The sequence below is a fragment of the Lampetra planeri genome, chromosome 45 (assembly GCF_965212315.1).
Source record: "Lampetra planeri chromosome 45, kcLamPlan1.2.h2, whole genome shotgun sequence".
Classification (NCBI taxonomy): domain Eukaryota; kingdom Metazoa; phylum Chordata; class Hyperoartia; order Petromyzontiformes; family Petromyzontidae; genus Lampetra; species Lampetra planeri.
The window spans coordinates 7,776,877-7,801,242 of record NC_136151.1 but is presented as its reverse complement, the minus strand read 5'-3'; the positions used below and the strand labels follow the sequence as shown (position 1 = coordinate 7,801,242).

Below are 24,366 nucleotides of genomic sequence, written 5' to 3'. Positions count from 1 at the left end.
CAGGCGATTTTTGACCCCCCCCCCCCTTCGTCACAAAAAGTCAGACCCCCCCTCAAATATGACGTCACAAAGCTCTGCCCCCCCCCCAAGAAAATAAAACATGCCTCAAATAGCTTTAAACTATTGTCATTGTAGTGCATATTTAATGTGGCGCTGCACTCTGATGTTGTAGGAGAAAACATTTATTAAAAAGTATATTTAATTAAGTAGAACGTGTTGTCTATATTTATATAAGTTGCGCATTTTGACGTGACGTCACATTTTTCACCCCCCCCCCCCCCATCGTCACAAATGTCTAACCCCCCCCACCCAGGTGTGTGACGTCATTTATGGACGGCCCCATAGGTGCTCGCTGACAGCACTTGCCCCAACAGCCTGTGAAGGCTACACGGGGGATCTGTGTCTTTGTGTGCGCGAGTCTGTGCGTTGTGCCCGTTTCTCTGCGCTGCTCACACTCCGTGCTCTCAGCACGCACGACTCAGATCCAGAATCCTCACTGAGTTACCATCATCACCACCCCACACATACAGTGCGGGGTAGAGCGGTTGACTAAACGAGTGGTGGACGGAGTGCAGCAGCTCCATGGAGTCGGCGCGGTAGAACGACAGCAGCCCCGCCTCCCAGTGCAGGTGACACCCGACTCTCCGGGGAGGATCCCTCACCGGCACTGAGGTCCAGACACCACCATGAAGCACTGAGCAGCTGTTGTTATATTTACATAAAACCCAGGATGAGTCGTTCCTTCCCAGGCCGCACTCTTTACCACTCCCTTTCCGTGCGATCGTCCCGTACGCGACTCCAACCTGACAGCTCCACGCCGCACCCCCCACGTCCACCTCCCAGTAGTGCTGACCCGACGAGAAGCTCTCGGAGCACAGGGCTTGGTAGAAGACATCAAAGCGGTGTGGGTGATCGGGGCGACCCTGGGAGACAGCGGTCCGCGTCACCGTCCTGAGGTCCGAGGAAATCTGGAGGTTGTTCTGGGCCGAGTTTGTGTCCACAGTCGGTGAGCGTCCGTCTGCAGTAACGACAATCACAGTAGCCGTGTAACAACAGCACCATTATAACAACAGCACTCGTGCACTAACACGCACGTACACTACAATAGAGCAATTCATAATGAGCATTGTTATGCAACGTTGTAATGCGTAGCTATCGGTGTGATGACATGTAACGGGCACTTTGTCAATCCACTGCTGGATGAGGGCCTCCCTACACCGTGCGGGTCACGGGGGCATTTGACCATACTTCACCACGCCGGTCACCGCGCGTTGGCGAAGGCAGGTGGCGCAGCTGGCGAGAGCACAGAAGTACAGTACAGCGGTGCGTTTGTCTGCCCCGTCATCTACATTTTTAAAAGTCCCGCTTCAGTTCAATATTCACTGTGTAATAGATGTAAAACATTTGATGATAGCATCACAATGTGAACTGCTCTATATATTCTAATGCAAGGCTGAAAACTTAATATGTATTAATTGCTTTCAACATGTATTTGTTAAAAATTTTTATTTAAATAGAAAGATCAAACATGGAGCAATTGTTAAGTTTTTTCGGTAAAGTCACGTAGGTAAAATAATAATAATAAAATAAAGTGATACCGTAAATTTAGCTGTGACGGTCCCACCTGAAGACGGAGACTTGTGTTGCCTTCGAAACATCGTGATTGAATTGAGTTATTTTCATTTATTATTATTTTATTTTATTATTATATTTTACCAACGTGACTTTACCGAATCAACCTCAGAGTATGAATCCTTGCAGTCACGAAAGCTTCAAATCTAGAATTGTTAAGTTAAATCAATAAAGTTCTAATAATAAAAAATAAAACACTTTTCAAAAATCGCAGTCTTTGCGATTTGCTAATCGCATTGTTTCAAATTGCGACTTCGATTTGGAATCGATTCATCGTTCAGCCCCACTGTGCGGAAGTGCCCGTGGGAGGCAGTGGATCACAGCAGCAGCAGCGTGGATATCAACACCGCCGCAGCGTCTCTGTGTGTGTACAACAAACACAACCATCTACTGTGTGTCACCTTTCACAGGCTGTAGGGGCAAGTGGTGTTGGTGAGCACCTGTGAAGGCCGACACGGCACACGAGGTGGGTGTGATAGTGTAGTGATGTACAATCGTGTGTGTGTGTGATAGTGTAGTGATGTACACTCGTGTGTGTGTGTGATGGTGTAGTGATGTACACTCGTGTGTGTGTGTGATAGTGTAGTGATGTACACTCGTGTGTGTGTGATAGTGTAGTGATGTACACTCGTGTGTGTGATAGTATAGTGGTGTACACTCGTGTGTGTGATAGTATAGTGGTGTACACTCTGTGTGTGTGTGATGGTGTAGTGATGTACACTCGTGTGTGTGTGTGATAGTGTAGTGATGTACACTCGTGTGTGTGTGTGTGATAGTGTAGTGATGTACACTCGTGTGTGTGATAGTGTAGTGATGTACACTGTGTGTGTGTGATAGTGTAGTGATGTACACTCGTGTGTGTGATAGTGTAGTGATGTACACTCGTGTGTGTGTGTGATAGTGTAGTGATGTACACTCGTGTGTGTGATAGTGTAGTGATGTACACTCTGTGTGTGTGTGTGATAGTGTAGTGATGTACACTCGTGTGTGTGTGTGTGATAGTGTAGTGATGTACACTCGTGTGTGTGTGTGATAGTGTAGTGATGTACACTCGTGTGTGTGTGATAGTGTAGTGATGTACTGTACACTCGTATGTGTGTGTGTGATAGTGTAGTGATGTACACTCGTGTGTGTGTGATAGTGTAGTGATGTACACTCGTGTGTGTGTGATAGTGTAGTGATGTACACTCGTGTGTGTGTGATAGTGTAGTGATGTACACTCGTGTGTGTGAGATAGTGTAGTGATGTACACTCGTGTGTGTGTGTGTGATAGTGTAGTGATGTACACTCGTGTGTGTGATAGTGTAGTGATGTACACTCGTGTGTGTGATAGTGTAGTGATGTACACTCGTGTGTGTGTGTGATAGTGTAGTGATGTACACTCGTGTGTGTGTGATAGTGTAGTGATGTACACTCGTGTGTGTGTGATAGTGTAGTGATGTACACTCGTGTGTGTGTGATAGTGTAGTGATGTACACTCGTGTGTGTGATAGTGTAGTGATGTACACTCGTGTGTGTGATAGTGTAGTGATGTACACTGTGTGTGTGTGATAGTGTAGTGATGTACACTCGTGTGTGTGTGTGATAGTGTAGTGATGTACACTCGTGTGTGTGTGATAGTGTAGTGATGTACACTCGTGTGTGTGATAGTGTAGTGATATACACTCGTGTGTGTGATAGTGTAGTGATGTACACTGTGTGTGTGTGATAGTGTAGTGATGTACACTCGTGTGTGTGTGTGATAGTGTAGTGATGTACACTCGTGTGTGTGTGATAGTGTAGTGATGTACACTCTGTGTGTGTGATAGTGTAGTGATAGTGTAGTGATGTACACTCGTGTGTGTGATAGTGTAGTGATGTACAATCGTGTGTGTGTGTGATAGTGTAGTGATGTACACTCTGTGTGTGTGATAGTGTAGTGATGTACACTCGTGTGTGTGTGTGATAGTGTAGTGATGTACACTCGTGTGTGTGTGTGATAGTGTAGTGCTGTACACTCGTGTGTGTGTGTGTGTGTGATAGTGTAGTGATGTACACTCGTGTGTTTGTGATAGTGTAGTGATGTACACGTGTGTGTGTGTGTGTGTGATAGTGTAGTGATGTACACTCGTGTGTTTGTGATAGTGTAGTGATGTACACTCGTGTGTGTGTGTGTGTGATAGTGTAGTGATGTACACTCGTGTGTGTGTGTGTGAAAGTGTAGTGATGTACACTCGTGTGTGTGTGTGTGATAGTGTAGTGATGTACACTCGTGTGTGTGTGATAGTGTAGTGATGTACACTCGTGTGTGTGTGTGATAGTGTAGTGATGTACACTCGTGTGTGTGAGTGTGATAGTGTAGTGATGTACACTCGTGTGTGTGTGTGAAAGTGTAGTGATGTACACTCGTGTGTGTGATAGTGTAGTGATGTACACTCGTGTGTGTGATAGTGTAGTGATGTACACTCGTGTGTGTGTGTGTGTGTGATAGTGTAGTGATGTACACTCGTGTGTGTGTGTGTGATAGTGTAGTGATGTACACTCTGTGTGTGTGTGATAGTGTAGTGATGTACACTCGTGTGTGTGTGTGTGTGTGATAGTGTAGTGATGTACACTCGTGTGTGTGTGTGTGATAGTGTAGTGATGTACACTCTGTGTGTGTGATAGTGTAGTGATGTACACTCTGTGTGTGTGATAGTGTAGTGATGTACACTCGTGTGTGTGTGTGTGTGTGATAGTGTAGTGATGTACACTCGTGTGTGTGTGTGTGATAGTGTAGTGATGTACACTCTGTGTGTGTGTGATAGTGTAGTGATGTACACTCGTGTGTGTGTGTGATAGTGTAGTGATGTACACTCGTGTGTGTGATAGTGTAGTGATGTACACTCTGTGTGTGTGATAGTGTAGTGATGTACACTCGTGTGTGTGTGTGTGATAGTGTAGTGATGTACACTCGTGTGTGTGTGTGACAGTGTAGTGATGTACACTCGTGTGTGTGTGTGATAGTGTAGTGATGTACACTCGTGTGTGTGTGTGACAGTGTAGTGATGTACACTCGTGTGTGTGTGTGTGATAGTGTAGTGATGTACACTCGTGTGTGTGATAGTGTAGTGATGTACACTCGTGTGTGTGTGTGATAGTGTAGTGATGTACACTCGTGTGTGTGTGTGTGTGTGATAGTGTAGTGATGTACACTGTGTGTGTGATAGTGTAGTGATGTACACTAGTGTGTGTGTGTGTGATAGTGTAGTGATGTCCACGTGTGTGTGTGTGATGGTGTAGTGATGTACACTCGTGTGTGTGTGATAGTGTAGTGATGTACAGTCGTGTGTGTGATAGTGTAGTGATGTACACTCGTGTGTGTGATAGTGTAGTGATGTACACTCGTGTGTGTGATAGTGTAGTGATGTACACTGGTGTGTGTGTGTGTGATAGTGTAGTGATGTACACTGTGTGTGTGTGAGATAGTGTAGTGATGTACACTCGTGTGTGTGTGTGATAGTGTAGTGATGTACACTCGTGTGTGCGTGTGATAGTGTAGTGATGTACACTCGTGTGTGCGTGTGATAGTGTAGTGATGTACACTCGTGTGTGTGTGTGTGATAGTGTAGTGATGTACACTCGTGTGTGTGTGTGATAGTGTAGTGATGTACACTCTGTGTGTGTGATAGTGTAGTGATGTACACTCGTGTGTGTGATAGTGTAGTGATGTACACTCTGTGTGTGTGATAGTGTAGTGATGTACACTCGTGTGTGTGTGTGATAGTGTAGTGATGTACACTCGTGTGTGTGTGTGATAGTGTAGTGATGTACACTGTGTGTGTGTGTGATAGTGTAGTGATGTACACTCGTGCGTGTGTGTGATAGTGTAGTGATGTACACTCGTGTGTGTGTGATAGTGTAGTGATGTACACTCGTGTGTGTGTGATAGTGTAGTGATGTACACTCGTGTGTGCGTGTGATAGTGTAGTGATGTACACTCGTGTGTGTGTGTGATAGTGTAGTGATGTACACTGTGTGTGTGTGTGATAGTGTAGTGATGTACACTCGTGCGTGTGATAGTGTAGTGATGTACACTCGTGTGTGTGCGTGTGATAGTGTAGTGATGTACACTCGTGCGTGTGATAGTGTAGTGATGTACACTCGTGTGTGCGTGTGATAGTGTAGTGATATACACTCGTGTGTGTGTGATAGTGTAGTGATGTACACTCGTGTGTGTGATAGTGTAGTGATGTACACTCGTGCGTGTGATAGTGTAGTGATGTACACTCGTGTGTGCGTGTGATAGTGTAGTGATATACACTCGTGTGTGTGTGTTAGTGTAGTGATGTACACTCGTGTGTGTGATAGTGTAGTGATGTACACTCGTGTGTGCGTGTGATAGTGTAGTGATATACACTCGTGTGTGTGTGATAGTGTAGTGATGTACACTCGTGTGTGTGTGTGATAGTGTAGTGATGCACACTCGTGTGTGTGTGTGATAGTGTAGTGATGTACACTCGTGTGTGTGTGATAGTGTAGTGATGTACACTCGTGTGTGCGTGTGATAGTGTAGTGATGTACACTCTGTGTGTGTGTGTGTGATAGTGTAGTGATGTACACTCTGTGTGTGTGTGTGTGATAGTGTAGTGATGTACACTCGTGTGTGTGTGAGATATTGTAGTGATGTACACTCGTGTGTGTGTGTGATAGTGTAGTGATGTACACTATGTGTGTGTGTGTGATAGTGTAGTGATGCACACTCGTGTGTGTGTGTGATAGTGTAGTGATGTACACTCGTGTGTGTGTGAGATATTGTAGTGATGTACACTCGTGTGTGTGTGAGATATTGTAGTGATGTACACTCGTGTGTGTGTGTGATAGTGTAGTGATGTACACTATGTGTGTGTGTGTGTGATAGTGTAGTGATGCACACTCGTGTGTGTGATAGTGTAGTGATGTACACTCGTGTGTGTGATAGTGTAGTGATGTACACTCGTGTGTGTGTGTGATAGTGTAGTGATGTACACTCGTGTGTGTGTGTGTGTGATAGTGTAGTGATGTACATTCGTGTGTGTGTGTGTGATAGTGTAGTGATGTACACTCGTGTGTGTGTGTGTGATAGTGTAGTGATGTACACTCGTGTGTGTGTGATAGTGTAGTGATGTACATTCGTGTGTGTGTGATAGTGTAGTGATGTACACTTGTGTGTGTGATAGTGTAGTGATGTACACTCGTGTGTGTGTGATAGTGTAGTGATGTACACTCGTGTGTGTGTGATAGTGTAGTGATGTACACTCGTGTGTGTGTGTGATAGTGTAGTGATGTACACTCGTGTGTGTGATAGTGTAGTGATGTACACTTGTGTGTGTGATAGTGTAGTGATGTACACTCGTGTGTGTGTGATAGTGTAGTGATGTACACTTGTGTGTGTGATAGTGTAGTGATGTACACTGTGTGTGTGTGTGATAGTGTAGTGATGTACACTCGTGTGTGTGTGTGATAGTGTAGTGATGTACACTCGTGTGTGTGTGTGATAGTGTAGTGATGTAAACTCGTGTGAGTGTGTGATAGTGTAGTGATGTACACTCGTGTGTCTGTGTGATAGTGTAGTGATGTAAACTCGTGTGTGTGTGTGATAGTGTAGTGATGTAAACTCGTGTGTGTGTGTGATAGTGTAGTGATGTACACTCGTGTGTGTGTGTGTGTGATAGTGTAGTGATGTACACTCGTGTGTGTGTGATAGTGTAGTGATGTACACTCTGTGTGTGTGTGTGTGTGATAGTGTAGTGATGTACACTCGTGTGTGTGATAGTGTAGTGATGTACACTCGTGTGTGTGTGTGATAGTGTAGTGATGTACACTCGTGTGTGTGTGTGATAGTGTAGTGATGTAAACTCGTGTGTGTGTGTGATAGTGTAGTGATGTACACTCGTGTGTGTGTGTGTGTGATAGTGTAGTGATGTACACTCGTGTGTGTGTGATAGTGTAGTGATGTACACTCTGTGTGTGTGTGTGTGTGATAGTGTAGTGATGTACACTCGTGTGTGTGATAGTGTAGTGATGTACACTCTGTGTGTGTGTGTGTGTGATAGTGTAGTGATGTACACTCGTGTGTGTGTGTGATAGTGTAGTGATGTACACTCGTGTGTGTGTGATAGTGTAGTGATGTACACTCGTGTGTGTGATGGTGTAGTGATGAACACTCGTGTGTGTGTGTGATAGTGTAGTGATGTACACTCGTGTGTGTGTGTGTGATGGTGTAGTGATGAACACTCGTGTGTGTGTGTGATGGTGTAGTGATGTACACTCGTGTGTGTGTGTGTGATGGTGTAGTGATGTACACTCGTGTTTGTGTGATAGTGTAGTGATGTACACTCGTGTGTGTGTGTGATAGTGTAGTGATGTTCACTCGTGTGTGTGATAGTGTAGTGATGTACACTCGTGTGTGTGTGTGATAGTGTAGTGATGTACACTCGTGTGTGTGTGTGATAGTGTAGTGATGTACACTCGTGTGTGTGTGTGATAGTGTAGTGATGTACACTGTGTGTGTGTGTGTGATAGTGTAGTGGTGTACACTGTGTGTGTGATAGTGTAGTGGTGTACACTCGTGTGTGTGTGTGATAGTGTAGTGATGTACACTCGTGTGTGTGTGATAGTGTAGTGATGTACACTCGTGTGTGTGTGTGTTAGTGTAGTTATGTACACTCGTGTGTGTGATAGTGTAGTGATGTACACTCGTGTGTGTGATAGTGTAGTGATGTACACTCGTGTGTGTGATAGTGTAGTGATGTACACTCGTGTGTGTGTGTGTGTGATAGTGTAGTGATGTACACTCGTGTGTGTGATAGTGTAGTCATGTACACTCGTCTGTGTGATAGTGTAGTGATGTACACTTGTGTGTGTGTGATAGTGTAGTGATGTACACTCGTGTGTGTGTAATAGTGTAGTGATGTACACTCGTGTGTGTGTGTGTTAGTGTAGTTATGTACACTCGTGTGTGTGTGATAGTGTAGTGATGTACACTCGTGTGTGTGATAGTGTAGTGATGTACACTCGTGTGTGTTTGTGTGTGATAGTGTAGTGATGTACACTCGTGTGTGTGTGTGATAGTGTAGTGATGTACACTCGTGTGTGTGATAGTGTAGTGATGTACACTCGTGCGTGTGATAGTGTAGTGATGTACACTCGTGTGTGCGTGTGATAGTGTAGTGATATACACTCGTGTGTGTGTGTTAGTGTAGTGATGTACACTCGTGTGTGTGATAGTGTAGTGATGTACACTCGTGTGTGCGTGTGATAGTGTAGTGATATACACTCGTGTGTGTGTGATAGTGTAGTGATGTACACTCGTGTGTGTGTGTGATAGTGTAGTGATGCACACTCGTGTGTGTGTGTGATAGTGTAGTGATGTACACTCGTGTGTGTGTGATAGTGTAGTGATGTACACTCGTGTGTGCGTGTGATAGTGTAGTGATGTACACTCTGTGTGTGTGTGTGTGATAGTGTAGTGATGTACACTCTGTGTGTGTGTGTGTGATAGTGTAGTGATGTACACTCGTGTGTGTGTGAGATATTGTAGTGATGTACACTCGTGTGTGTGTGTGATAGTGTAGTGATGTACACTATGTGTGTGTGTGTGATAGTGTAGTGATGCACACTCGTGTGTGTGTGTGATAGTGTAGTGATGTACACTCGTGTGTGTGTGAGATATTGTAGTGATGTACACTCGTGTGTGTGTGAGATATTGTAGTGATGTACACTCGTGTGTGTGTGTGATAGTGTAGTGATGTACACTATGTGTGTGTGTGTGTGATAGTGTAGTGATGCACACTCGTGTGTGTGATAGTGTAGTGATGTACACTCGTGTGTGTGATAGTGTAGTGATGTACACTCGTGTGTGTGTGTGATAGTGTAGTGATGTACACTCGTGTGTGTGTGTGTGTGATAGTGTAGTGATGTACATTCGTGTGTGTGTGTGTGATAGTGTAGTGATGTACACTCGTGTGTGTGTGTGTGATAGTGTAGTGATGTACACTCGTGTGTGTGTGATAGTGTAGTGATGTACATTCGTGTGTGTGTGATAGTGTAGTGATGTACACTTGTGTGTGTGATAGTGTAGTGATGTACACTCGTGTGTGTGTGATAGTGTAGTGATGTACACTCGTGTGTGTGTGATAGTGTAGTGATGTACACTCGTGTGTGTGTGTGATAGTGTAGTGATGTACACTCGTGTGTGTGATAGTGTAGTGATGTACACTTGTGTGTGTGATAGTGTAGTGATGTACACTCGTGTGTGTGTGATAGTGTAGTGATGTACACTTGTGTGTGTGATAGTGTAGTGATGTACACTGTGTGTGTGTGTGATAGTGTAGTGATGTACACTCGTGTGTGTGTGTGATAGTGTAGTGATGTACACTCGTGTGTGTGTGTGATAGTGTAGTGATGTAAACTCGTGTGAGTGTGTGATAGTGTAGTGATGTACACTCGTGTGTCTGTGTGATAGTGTAGTGATGTAAACTCGTGTGTGTGTGTGATAGTGTAGTGATGTAAACTCGTGTGTGTGTGTGATAGTGTAGTGATGTACACTCGTGTGTGTGTGTGTGTGATAGTGTAGTGATGTACACTCGTGTGTGTGTGATAGTGTAGTGATGTACACTCTGTGTGTGTGTGTGTGTGATAGTGTAGTGATGTACACTCGTGTGTGTGATAGTGTAGTGATGTACACTCGTGTGTGTGTGTGATAGTGTAGTGATGTACACTCGTGTGTGTGTGTGATAGTGTAGTGATGTAAACTCGTGTGTGTGTGTGATAGTGTAGTGATGTACACTCGTGTGTGTGTGTGTGTGATAGTGTAGTGATGTACACTCGTGTGTGTGTGATAGTGTAGTGATGTACACTCTGTGTGTGTGTGTGTGTGATAGTGTAGTGATGTACACTCGTGTGTGTGATAGTGTAGTGATGTACACTCTGTGTGTGTGTGTGTGTGATAGTGTAGTGATGTACACTCGTGTGTGTGATAGTGTAGTGATGTACACTCGTGTGTGTGTGTGATAGTGTAGTGATGTACACTCGTGTGTGTGTGTGATAGTGTAGTGATGTACACTCGTGTGTGTGTGTGTGATGGTGTAGTGATGAACACTCGTGTGTGTGTGTGATGGTGTAGTGATGTACACTCGTGTGTGTGTGTGTGATGGTGTAGTGATGTACACTCGTGTTTGTGTGATAGTGTAGTGATGTACACTCGTGTGTGTGTGTGATAGTGTAGTGATGTTCACTCGTGTGTGTGATAGTGTAGTGATGTACACTCGTGTGTGTGTGTGATAGTGTAGTGATGTACACTCGTGTGTGTGTGTGATAGTGTAGTGATGTACACTCGTGTGTGTGTGTGATAGTGTAGTGATGTACACTGTGTGTGTGTGTGTGATAGTGTAGTGGTGTACACTGTGTGTGTGATAGTGTAGTGGTGTACACTCGTGTGTGTGTGTGATAGTGTAGTGATGTACACTCGTGTGTGTGTGATAGTGTAGTGATGTACACTCGTGTGTGTGTGTGTTAGTGTAGTTATGTACACTCGTGTGTGTGATAGTGTAGTGATGTACACTCGTGTGTGTGATAGTGTAGTGATGTACACTCGTGTGTGTGATAGTGTAGTGATGTACACTCGTGTGTGTGTGTGTGTGATAGTGTAGTGATGTACACTCGTGTGTGTGATAGTGTAGTCATGTACACTCGTCTGTGTGATAGTGTAGTGATGTACACTTGTGTGTGTGTGATAGTGTAGTGATGTACACTCGTGTGTGTGTAATAGTGTAGTGATGTACACTCGTGTGTGTGTGTGTTAGTGTAGTTATGTACACTCGTGTGTGTGTGATAGTGTAGTGATGTACACTCGTGTGTGTGATAGTGTAGTGATGTACACTCGTGTGTGTTTGTGTGTGATAGTGTAGTGATGTACACTCGTGTGTGTGTGTGATAGTGTAGTGATGTACACTGTGTGTGTGTGATAGTGTAGTGATGTACACTCGTGTGTGTGTGTGTGATAGTGTAGTGATGTACACTCGTGTGTGTGATAGTGTCGTGATGTACACTCGTGTGTGTGATAGTGTAGTGATGTACACTCGTGTGTGTGTGATAGTGTAGTGATGTACACTCGTGTGTGTGTGATAGTGTAGTGATGTACACTCGTGTGTGTGTGATAGTGTAGTGATGTACACTCGTGTGTGTGTGATAGTGTAGTGATGTACACTCGTGTGTGTGATGGTGTAGTGATGAACACTCGTGTGTGTGTGTGATGGTGTAGTGATGTACACTCGTGTGTGTGTGTGATAGTGTAGTGATGTACACTCGTGTGTGTGTGTGATAGTGTAGTGATGTACACTCGTGTGTGTGTGTGATAGTGTAGTGATGTACACTCGTGTGTGTGTTAGTGTAGTGATGTACACTGTGTGTGTGTGTGTGATAGTGTAGTGGTGTACACTGTGTGTGTGATAGTGTAGTGGTGTACACTCGTGTGTGTGTGTGATAGTGTAGTGATGTACACTCGTGTCTGTGTGTGATAGTGTAGTGATGTACACTCGTGTGTGTGTGATAGTGTAGTGATGTACACTCGTGTGTGTGTGATAGTGTAGTGATGTACACTGTGTGTGTGATAGTGTAGTGATGTACACTCGTGTGTGTGTGATAGTGTAGTGATGTACACTCGTGTGTGTGTGATAGTGTAGTGATGTACACTCGTGTGTGTGATAGTGTAGTGATGTACACTGTGTGTGTGATAGTGTAGTGATGTACACTCGTGTGTGTGTGTGTGAAAGTGTAGTGATGTACACTCGTGTCTGTGTGTGATAGTGTAGTGATGTACACTCGTGTGTGTGATAGTGTAGTGATGTACACTCGTGTGTGTGTGATAGTGTAGTGATGTACACTCTGTGTGTGTGTGTGATAGTGTAGTGATGTACACTCGTGTGTGTGATAGTGTAGTGATGCACACTCGTGTGTGTGATAGTGTAGTGATGTACACTCGTGTGTGTGATAGTGTAGTGATGTACACTCGTGTGTGTGATAGTGTAGTGATGTACACTCTGTGTGTGTGTGATAGTGTAGTGATGTACACTCGTGTGTGTGATAGTGTAGTGATGCACACTCGTGTGTGTGTGTGATAGTGTAGTGATGTACACTCGTGTGTGTGTGTGTGTGATAGTGTAGTGATGTGCACTCGTGTGTGTGTGTGATAGTGTAGTGATGTACACTCGTGTGTGTGATAGTGTAGTGATGTACACTCGTGTGTGTGTGTGATAGTGTAGTGATGTACACTCGTGTGTGTGATAGTGTAGTGATGTACACTCGTGTGTGTGATAGTGTAGTGATGTACACTCGTGTGTGTGTGATGGTTTAGTGATGTACACTCGTGTGTGTGTGATAGTGTAGTGATGTACACTCGTGTGTGTGATAGTGTAGTGATGTACACTCGTGTGTGTGATAGTGTAGTGATGTACACTCGTTTGTGTGACAGTGTAGTGATGTACACTCGTGTGTGTGTGTGATAGTGTAGTGATGTACACTCGTGTGTGTGTGTGATAGTGTAGTGATGTACACTCGTGTGTGTGATAGTGTAGTGATGTACACTCGTGTGTGTGTGTGATAGTGTAGTGATGTACACTCGTGTGTGTGATAGTGTAGTGATGTACACTCGTGTGTGTGTGATAGTGTAGTGATGTACACTCGTGTGTGTGATAGTGTAGTGATGTACACTCGTGTGTGTGTGATTGTGTAGTGATGTACACTCGTGTGTGTGTGATAGTGTAGTGATGTACACTCGTGTGTGTGTGATAGTGTAGTGATGTACACTGTGTGTGTGTGTGTGATAGTGTAGTGATGTACACTCGTGTGTGTGTGTGTGTGATAGTGTAGTGATGTGCACTCGTGTGTGTGATAGTGTAGTGATGTACACTCGTGTGTGTGTGTGATAGTGTAGTGATGTACACTCGTGTGCGTGTGTGTGTGGGATAGTGTAGTGATGTACACTCGTGTGTGTGATAGTGTAGTGATGTACACTCGTGTGTGTGATAGTGTAGTGATGTACACTCGTGTGTGTGTGTGTGATAGTGTAGTGATGTACACTCGTGTGTGTGTGTGATAGTGTAGTGACGTACACTCGTGTGTGTGTGTGTGATAGTGTAGTGATGTACACTGTGTGTGTGTGTGTGATAGTGTAGTGATGTACACTCGTGTGCGTGTGTGTGATAGTGTAGCGATGTACACTCGTGTGTGTGTGTGATAGTGTAGTGATGTACACTCGTGTGTGTGTGTGATAGTGTAGTGATGTACACTCGTGTGTGTGTGTGATAGTGTAGTGATGTACACTCGTGTGTGTGTGTGATAGTGTAGTGATGTACACTGTGTGTGTGTGTGTGATAGTGTAGTGGTGTACACTGTGTGTGTGATAGTGTAGTGGTGTACACTCGTGTGTGTGTGTGATAGTGTAGTGATGTACACTCGTGTGTGTGTGATAGTGTAGTGATGTACACTCGTGTGTGTGTGTGTTAGTGTAGTTATGTACACTCGTGTGTGTGATAGTGTAGTGATGTACACTCGTGTGTGTGATAGTGTAGTGATGTACACTCGTGTGTGTGATAGTGTAGTGATGTACACTCGTGTGTGTGTGTGTGTGATAGTGTAGTGATGTACACTCGTGTGTGTGATAGTGTAGTCATGTACACTCGTCTGTGTGATAGTGTAGTGATGTACACTTGTGTGTGTGTGATAGTGTAGTGATGTACACTCGTGTGTGTGTAATAGTGTAGTGATGTACACTCGTGTGTGTGTGTGTTAGTGTAGTTATGTACACTCGTGTGTGTGTGATAGTGTAGTGATGTACACTCGTGTGTGTGATAGTGTAGTGATGTACACTCGTGTGTGTTTGTGTGTGATAGTGTAGTGATGTACACTCGTGTGTGTGTGTGATAGTGTAGTGATGTACACTGTGTGTGTGTGATAGTGTAGTGATGTACACTCGTGTGTGTGTGTGTGATAGTGTAGTGATGTACACTCGTGTGTGTGATAGTGTAGTGATGTACACTCGTGTGTGTGATAGTGTAGTGATGTACACTCGTGTGTGTGTGATAGTGTAGTGATGTACACTCGTGTGTGTGTGATAGTGTAGTGATGTACACTCGTGTGTGTGTGATAGTGTAGTGATGTACACTCGTGTGTGTGTGATAGTGTAGTGATGTACACTCGTGTGTGTGATGGTGTAGTGATGAACACTCGTGTGTGTGTGTGATGGTGTAGTGATGTACACTCGTGTGTGTGTGTGATAGTGTAGTGATGTACACTCGTGTGTGTGTGTGATAGTGTAGTGATGTACACTCGTGTGTGTGTGTGATAGTGTAGTGATGTACACTCGTGTGTGTGTTAGTGTAGTGATGTACACTGTGTGTGTGTGTGTGATAGTGTAGTGGTGTACACTGTGTGTGTGATAGTGTAGTGGTGTACACTCGTGTGTGTGTGTGATAGTGTAGTGATGTACACTCGTGTCTGTGTGTGATAGTGTAGTGATGTACACTCGTGTGTGTGTGATAGTGTAGTGATGTACACTCGTGTGTGTGTGATAGTGTAGTGATGTACACTGTGTGTGTGATAGTGTAGTGATGTACACTCGTGTGTGTGTGATAGTGTAGTGATGTACACTCGTGTGTGTGTGATAGTGTAGTGATGTACACTCGTGTGTGTGATAGTGTAGTGATGTACACTGTGTGTGTGATAGTGTAGTGATGTACACTCGTGTGTGTGTGTGTGAAAGTGTAGTGATGTACACTCGTGTCTGTGTGTGATAGTGTAGTGATGTACACTCGTGTGTGTGATAGTGTAGTGATGTACACTCGTGTGTGTGTGATAGTGTAGTGATGTACACTCTGTGTGTGTGTGTGATAGTGTAGTGATGTACACTCGTGTGTGTGATAGTGTAGTGATGCACACTCGTGTGTGTGATAGTGTAGTGATGTACACTCGTGTGTGTGATAGTGTAGTGATGTACACTCGTGTGTGTGATAGTGTAGTGATGTACACTCTGTGTGTGTGTGATAGTGTAGTGATGTACACTCGTGTGTGTGATAGTGTAGTGATGCACACTCGTGTGTGTGTGTGATAGTGTAGTGATGTACACTCGTGTGTGTGTGTGTGTGATAGTGTAGTGATGTGCACTCGTGTGTGTGTGTGATAGTGTAGTGATGTACACTCGTGTGTGTGATAGTGTAGTGATGTACACTCGTGTGTGTGTGTGATAGTGTAGTGATGTACACTCGTGTGTGTGATAGTGTAGTGATGTACACTCGTGTGTGTGATAGTGTAGTGATGTACACTCGTGTGTGTGTGATCGTTTAGTGATGTACACTCGTGTGTGTGTGATAGTGTAGTGATGTACACTCGTGTGTGTGATAGTGTAGTGATGTACACTCGTGTGTGTGATAGTGTAGTGATGTACACTCGTTTGTGTGACAGTGTAGTGATGTACACTCGTGTGTGTGTGTGATAGTGTAGTGATGTACACTCGTGTGTGTGTGTGATAGTGTAGTGATGTACACTCGTGTGTGTGATAGTGTAGTGATGTACACTCGTGTGTGTGTGTGATAGTGTAGTGATGTACACTCGTGTGTGTGATAGTGTAGTGATGTACACTCGTGTGTGTGTGATAGTGTAGTGATGTACACTCGTGTGTGTGATAGTGTAGTGATGTACACTCGTGTGTGTGTGATTGTGTAGTGATGTACACTCGTGTGTGTGTGATAGTGTAGTGATGTACACTCGTGTGTGTGTGATAGTGTAGTGATGTACACTGTGTGTGTGTGTGTGATAGTGTAGTGATGTACACTCGTGTGTGTGTGTGTGTGATAGTGTAGTGATGTGCACTCGTGTGTGTGATAGTGTAGTGATGTACACTCGTGTGTGTGTGTGATAGTGTAGTGATGTACACTCGTGTGCGTGTGTGTGTGGGATAGTGTAGTGATGTACACTCGTGTGTGTGATAGTGTAGTGATGTACACTCGTGTGTGTGATAGTGTAGTGATGTACACTCGTGTGTGTGTGTGTGATAGTGTAGTGATGTACACTCGTGTGTGTGTGTGATAGTGTAGTGACGTACACTCGTGTGTGTGTGTGTGATAGTGTAGTGATGTACACTGTGTGTGTGTGTGTGATAGTGTAGTGATGTACACTCGTGTGCGTGTGTGTGATAGTGTAGCGATGTACACTCGTGTGTGTGTGTGATAGTGTAGTGATGTACACTGTGTGTGTGTGTGATAGTGTAGTGATGTACACTCGTGTGTGTGATAGTGTAGTGATGTACACTCGTGTGTGTGATAGTGTAGTGATGTACACTCGTGTGTGTGTGTGTGATAGTGTAGTGATGTACACTGTGTGTGTGTGTGATAGTGTAGTGATGTACACTGTGTGTGTGTGTGATAGTGTAGTGATGTACACTCGTGTGTGTGATAATGTAGTGATGTACACTCGTGTGTGTGTGTGATAGTGTAGTGATGTACACTCGTGTGTGTGATGGTGTAGTGATGTACACTCGTGTGTGTGTGATAGTGTAGTGATGTACACTCGTGTGTGTGATGGTGTAGTGATGTACACTCGTGTGTGTGTGTGTGTGATAGTGTAGTGATGTACACTGTGTGTGTGTGTGATAGTGTAGTGATGTACACTCGTGTGTGTGTGTGTGTGATAGTGTAGTGATGTACACTCGTGTGTGTGATAGTGTAGTGATGTACACTCGTGTGTGTGATAGTGTAGTGATGTACACTCGTGTGTGTGATAGTGTAGTAATGTACACTCGTGTGTGTGTGTGTGATAGTGTAGTGATGTACACTCGTGTGTGTGTGTGATAGTGTAGTGACGTACACTCGTGTGTGTGTGTGTGATAGTGTAGTGATGTACACTGTGTGTGTGTGTGTGATAGTGTAGTGATGTACACTCGTGTGCGTGTGTGTGATAGTGTAGCGATGTACACTCGTGTGTGTGTGTGATAGTGTAGTGATGTACACTGTGTGTGTGTGTGATAGTGTAGTGATGTACACTCGTGTGTGTGATAGTGTAGTGATGTACACTCGTGTGTGTGATAGTGTAGTGATGTACACTCGTGTGTGTGTGTGTGATAGTGTAGTGATGTACACTGTGTGTGTGTGTGATAGTGTAGTGATGTACACTGTGTGTGTGTGTGATAGTGTAGTGATGTACACTCGTGTGTGTGATAATGTAGTGATGTACACTCGTGTGTGTGTGTGATAGTGTAGTGATGTACACTCGTGTGTGTGATGGTGTAGTGATGTACACTCGTGTGTGTGTGATAGTGTAGTGATGTACACTCGTGTGTGTGATGGTGTAGTGATGTACACTCGTGTGTGTGTGTGTGTGATAGTGTAGTGATGTACACTGTGTGTGTGTGTGATAGTGTAGTGATGTACACTCGTGTGTGTGTGTGTGTGTGATAGTGTAGTGATGTACACTCGTGTGTGTGATAGTGTAGTGATGTACACTCGTGTGTGTGATAGTGTAGTGATGTACACTCGTGTGTGTGATAGTGTAGTGATGTACACTCGTGTGTGTGTGTGATAGTGTAGTGATGTACACTTGTGTGTGTGTGATAGTGTAGTGATGTACACTCGTGTGTGTGTGTGATAGTGTAGTGATGTACACTCGTGTGTGTGATAGTGTAGTGATGTACACTCGTGTGTGTGATAGTGTAGTGATGTACACTCGTGTGTGTGTGTGATAGTGTAGTGATGTACACTCGTGTGTGTGTGTGATAGTGTAGTGATGTTCACTTGTGTGTGTGTGATAGTGTAGTGATGTTCACTTGTGTGTGTGTAATAGTGTAGTGATGTACACTCGTGTGTGTGTGATAGTGTAGTGATGTACACTCGTGTGTGTGTGTGATAGTGTAGTGATGTACACTCGTGTGTGTGATAGTGTAGTGACGTACACTCGTGTGTGTGTGTGATAGTGTAGTGATGTACACTCGTGTGTGTGTGATAGTGTAGTGATGTACACTCGTGTGTGTGATAGTGTAGTGACGTACACTCGTGTGTGTGTGTGATAGTGTAGTGATGTACACTCGTGTGTGTGTGATAGTGTAGTGATGTACACTCGTGTGTGTGTGTGATAGTGTAGTGACGTACACTCGTGTGTGTGTGTGGGATAGTGTAGTGATGTACACTCGTGTGTGTGTGTGTGATAGTGTATTGACGTACACTCGTGTGTGTGTGTGATAGTGTAGTGACGTACACTCGTGTGTGTGATAGTGTAGTGATGTACACTCGTGTGTGTGTGTGATAGTGTAGTGATGTACACTCGTGTGTGTGTGTGATAGTGTAGTGATGTACACTGTGTGTGTGTGTGATAGTGTAGTGATGTACACTCGTGTGTGTGTGTGTGATAGTGTAGCGATGTACACTCGTGTGTGTGTGTGTGTGATAGTGTAGTGATGTACACTGTGTGTGTGTGTGATAGTGTAGTGATGTACACTCGTGTGTGTGTGTGTGTGATAGTGTAGTGATGTACACTCGTGTGTGTGATAGTGTAGTGATGTACACTCGTGTGTGTGATAATGTAGTGATGTACACTCGTGTGTGTGTGTCCTAGTGTAGTGATGTACACTCGTGTGTGTGTGTGTGTGTGTGATAGTGTAGTGATGTACACTCGTGTGTGATGGTGTAGTGATGTACACTCGTGTGTGTGTGATAGTGTAGTGATGTACACTCGTGTGTGTGATGGTGTAGTGATGTACACTCGTGTGTGTGTGTGTGATAGTGTAGTGATGTACACTGTGTGTGTGTGTGATAGTGTAGTGATGTACACTCGTGTGTGTGTGTGTGTGTGATAGTGTAGTGATGTACACTCGTGTGTGTGATAGTGTAGTGATGTACACTCGTGTGTGTGATAGTGTAGTGATGTACACTCGTGTGTGTGTGTGTGATAGTGTAGTGATGTACACTCGTGTGTGTGATAGTGTAGTGATGTACACTCGTGTGTGTGATAGTGTAGTGATGTACACTCGTGTGTGTGTGTGATAGTGTAGTGATGTACACTCGTGTGTGTGTGATAGTGTAGTGATGTACACTCGTGTGTGTGTGTGTGATAGTGTAGTGATGTACACTCGTGTGTGTGATAGTGTAGTGATGTACACTCGTGTTTGTGTGATAGTGTAGTGATGTACACTCTGTGTGTGTGTGATAGTGTAGTGATGTACAGTCGTGTGTGTGATAGTGTAGTAATGTACACTCTGTGTGTGTGTGATAGTGTAGTGATGTACACTCGTGTGTGTGTGTGATAGTGTAGTGATGTACACTCGTGTGTGTGTGTGTGTGTGATAGTGTAGTGATGTACACTCGTGTGTGTGTGTGTGATAGTGTAGTGATGTACACTCGTGTGTGTGTGTGTGATAGTGTAGTGATGTACACTCGTGTGTGTGTGTGATAGTGTAGTGATGTACACTCGTGTGTGTGTGATAGTGTAGTGATGTACACTCGTGTGTGTGTGTGTGATAGTGTAGTGATGTACACTGTGTGTGTGATATAATGTAGTGATGTACACCCGTGTGTGTGTGTGTGATAGTGTAGTGATGTACACTGTGTGTGTGATATAATGTAGTGATGTACACCCGTGTGTGTGATGGTGTAGTGATGTACACTCGTGTGTGTGATGGTGTAGTGATGTACACTCGTGTGTGTGATAGTGTAGTGATGTACACTCGTGTGTGTGATGGTGTAGTGATGTACACTCGTGTGTGTGATAGTGTAGTGATGTACACTCGTGTGTGTGATAGTGTAGTGATGTACACTCGTGTGTGTGATGGTGTAGTGATGAACACTCGTGTGTGTGTGTGTGTGATAGTGTAGTGATGTACACTCGTGTGTGTGTGTGTGATAGTGTAGTGATGTTCACTCGTGTGTGTGTGTGTGATAGTGTAGTGATGTGCACTCGTGTGTGTGTGTGATAGTGTAGTGATGTACACTCGTGTGTGTGATAGTGTAGTGATGTACACTCGTGTGTGTGTGTGTGATAGTGTAGTGATGTACACTCGTGTGTGTGTGTGTGTGATAGTGTAGTGATGTACACTCGTGTGTGTGATGGTGTAGTGATGTACACTCGTGTGTGTGTGTGTGTGTGATGGTGTAGTGATGTACACTCGCGTGTGTGTGTGTGTGTGTGTGATGGTGTAGTGATGTACACTCGTGTGTGTGTGTGATGGTGTAGTGATGTACACTCGTGTGTGTGATAGTGTAGTGATGTACACTCGTGTGTGTGATAGTGTAGTGATGTACACTCGTGTGTGTGATGGTGTAGTGATGAACACTCGTGTGTGTGTGTGTGTGTGATAGTGTAGTGATGTACACTCGTGTGTGTGTGTGTGATAGTGTAGTGATGTTCACTCGTGTGTGTGTGTGTGATAGTGTAGTGATGTACACTCGTGTGTGTGATAGTGTAGTGATGTACACTCGTGTGTGTGATAGTGTAGTGATGTACACTCGTGTGTGTGTGTGTGTGATAGTGTAGTGATGTACACTCGTGTGTGTGTGTGTGTGTGATAGTGTAGTGATGTACACTCTGTGTGTGTGTGTGATAGTGTAGTGATGTACACTCGTGTGTGTGATGGTGTAGTGATGTACACTCGTGTGTGTGTGTGTGATGGTGTAGTGATGTACACTCGCGTGTGTGTGTGTGTGTGTGTGATGGTGTAGTGATGTACACTCGTGTGTGTGTGTGATAGTGTAGTGATGTACACTCGTGTGTGTGTGTGATAGTGTAGTGATGTACACTCTGTGTGTGTGTGATAGTGTAGTGATGTACACTCGTGTGTTTGTGTGTGATCGTGTAGTGATGTACACTCGTGTGTGTGTGTGTGAGATAGTGTAGTTATGTACAGTCGTGTGTGTGATAGTGTAGTAATGTACACTCTGTGTATGTGTGATAGTGTAGTAATGTACACTCTGTGTGTGTGATAGTGTAGTGATGTACACTCGTGTGTGTGTGTGTGATAGTGTAGTGATGTACACTCGTGTGTGTGTGTGTGTGTGATAGTGTAGTGATGTACAGTCGTGTGTGTGATAGTGTAGTGATGTACAGTCGTGTGTGTGATAGTGTAGTGATGTACACTCGTGTGTGTGTGTGTGATAGTGTAGTGATGTACACTCGTGTGTGTGTGTGTGTGTGATAGTGTAGTGATGTACACTAGTGTGTGTGTGTGTGTGATAGTGTAGTGATGTACACTCGTGTGTGTGATGGTGTAGTGATGAACACTCGTGTGTGTGTGTGTGTGATAGTGTAGTGATGTTCACTCGTGTGTGTGATAGTGTAGTGATGTACACTCGTGTGTGTGATAGTGTAGTGATGTACACTCGTGTGTGTGTGTGTGATAGTGTAGTGATGTACACTCGTGTGTGTGTGATAGTGTAGTGATGTACACTCGTGTGTGTGTGTGTGTGTGATAGTGTAGTGATGTACACTCGTGTGTGTGATAGTGTAGTGATGTACACTCGTGTGTGTGTGTGTGATAGTGTAGTGATGTACACTCGTGTGTGTGTGTGTGTGATAGTGTAGTGATGTACACTCGTGTATGTGTGTGATAGTGTAGTGATGTACACTTGTGTGTGTGATGGTGTAGTGATGAACACTCGTGTGTGTGTGTGTGATAGTGTAGTGATGTACACTCGTGTGTGTGATAGTGTAGTGATGTACACTCGTGTGTGTGTGTGTGATAGTGTAGTGATGTACACTCGTGTGTGTGTGTGATAGTGTAGTGATGTACACTCGTGTGTGTGTGTGTGTGATAGTGTAGTGATGTACAGTCGTGTGTGTGATAGTGTAGTGATGTACACTCGTGTATGTGTGTGATAGTGTAGTGATGTACACTCGTGTGTGTGTGTGTGATAGTGTAGTGATGTACACTCGTGTGTGTGTGTGTGTGATAGTGTAGTGATGTACACTCGTGTGTGTGTGTGTGTGATAGTGTAGTGATGTACACTCGTGTGTGTGATGGTGTAGTGATGAACACTCGTGTGTGTGTTTGTGATAGTGTAGTGATGTTCACTCGTGTGTGTGATAGTGTAGTGATGTACACTCGTGTGTGTGATAGTGTAGTGATGTACACTCGTGTGTGTGTGTGTGTGATAGTGTAGTGATGTACACTCGTGTGTGTGTGATAGTGTAGTGATGTACACTCGTGTGTGTGTGTGTGTGTGATAGTGTAGTGATGTACACTCGTGTGTGTGATAGTGTAGTGATGTACACTCGTGTGTGTGTGTGTGTGTGTGATAGTGTAGTGATGTACACTCGTGTGTGTGTGTGTGTGATAGTGTAGTGATGTACACTCGTGTATGTGTGTGATAGTGTAGTGATGTACACTTGTGTGTGTGATGGTGTAGTGATGAACACTCGTGTGTGTGTGTGTGTGTGATAGTGTAGTGATGTACACTCGTGTGTGTGATAGTGTAGTGATGTACACTCGTGTGTGTGTGTGTGATAGTGTAGTGATGTACACTCGTGTGTGTGTGTGTGATAGTATAGTGATGTACACTCGTGTATGTGTGTGATAGTGTAGTGATGTACACTCGTGTATGTGTGTGATAGTGTAGTGATGTACACTTGTGTGTGTGATAGTGTAGTGATGTACACTCGTGTGTGTGTGTGATAGTGTAGTGATGTACACTTGTGTGTGTGATAGTGTAGTGATGTACACTCGTGTGTGTGTGTGTGTGATAGTGTAGTGATGTACACTCGTGTGTGTGTGATGGTGTAGTGATGTACACTCGTGTGTGTGTGTGATAGTTTAGTGATGTACACTCGTGTGTGTGATAGTGTAGTGATGTACACTCGTGTGTGTGTGTGTGTGTGATGGTGTAGTGATGTACACTCGCGTGTGTGTGTGTGTGTGATGGTGTAGTGATGTACACTTGTGTGTGTGATAGTGTAGTGATGTACACTCGTGTGTGTGTGTGTGTGATAGTGTAGTGATGTACACTCGTGTGTGTGTGATAGTGTAGTGATGTACACTCATGTATGTGTGATAGTGTAGTGATGTACACTCGTGTGTGTGTGATAGTGTATTGATGTACACTCGTGTGTGTGTGGTAGTGTAGTGATGTACACTCGTGTGTGTGTGTGATAGTGTAGTGATGTACACTCGTGTGTGTGTGTGATAGTGTAGTGATGTACACTTGTGTGTGTGTGTGTGTGTGATGGTGTAGTGATGTACACTCGTGTTTGTGTGATAGTGTAGTGATGTACACTCGTGTATGTGTGATAGTGTAGTGATGTACACTCGTGTGTGTGTGTGATAGTGTAGTGATGTACACTCTGTGTGTGTGATAGTGTGGTGATGTACACTCGTGTGTGTGATAGTGTAGTGATGTACACTCGTGCGTGTGTGTGATAGTGTAGTGATGTACACTCGTGTGTGTGTGTGATAGTGTAGTGATGTACACTTGTGTGTGTGATAGTGTAGTGATGTACACTTGTGTGTGTGATAGTGTAGTTAGTGTACACTTGTGTGTGTGATAGTGTAGTGATGTACACTTGTGTGTGTGATAGTGTAGTGATGTACACTTGTGTGTGTGATAGTGTAGTGATGTACACTTGTGTGTGTGATAGTGTAGTGATGTACACTCGTGTGTGTGTGTATGATGGTGTAGTGATGTACACTCGTGTGTGCATTTATTTGAATTTATGTATGCATTTTAGTAATACGTTAAGTCTAATTCTTATTTTATACAACCCCAT

General features: G+C 44.2%; 1 protein-coding gene across 1 annotated transcript in view; it reads right to left on the bottom strand.

The window, feature by feature from the left end:
- Positions 1–306: 306 nt before the first annotated feature.
- LOC144733219 (E3 ubiquitin-protein ligase TRIM11-like) overlaps positions 307–24,366 on the bottom strand; it is a 42,876-nt gene continuing 18,816 nt past the window's right edge. Inside the window, exon 6 of the mRNA XM_078615014.1 lies at positions 307–1,018. Coding sequence (XP_078471140.1) covers positions 465–1,018 — 554 coding nt within the window. The 3' untranslated portion in view covers positions 307–464. The remainder of the gene's footprint in view (positions 1,019–24,366) is intronic.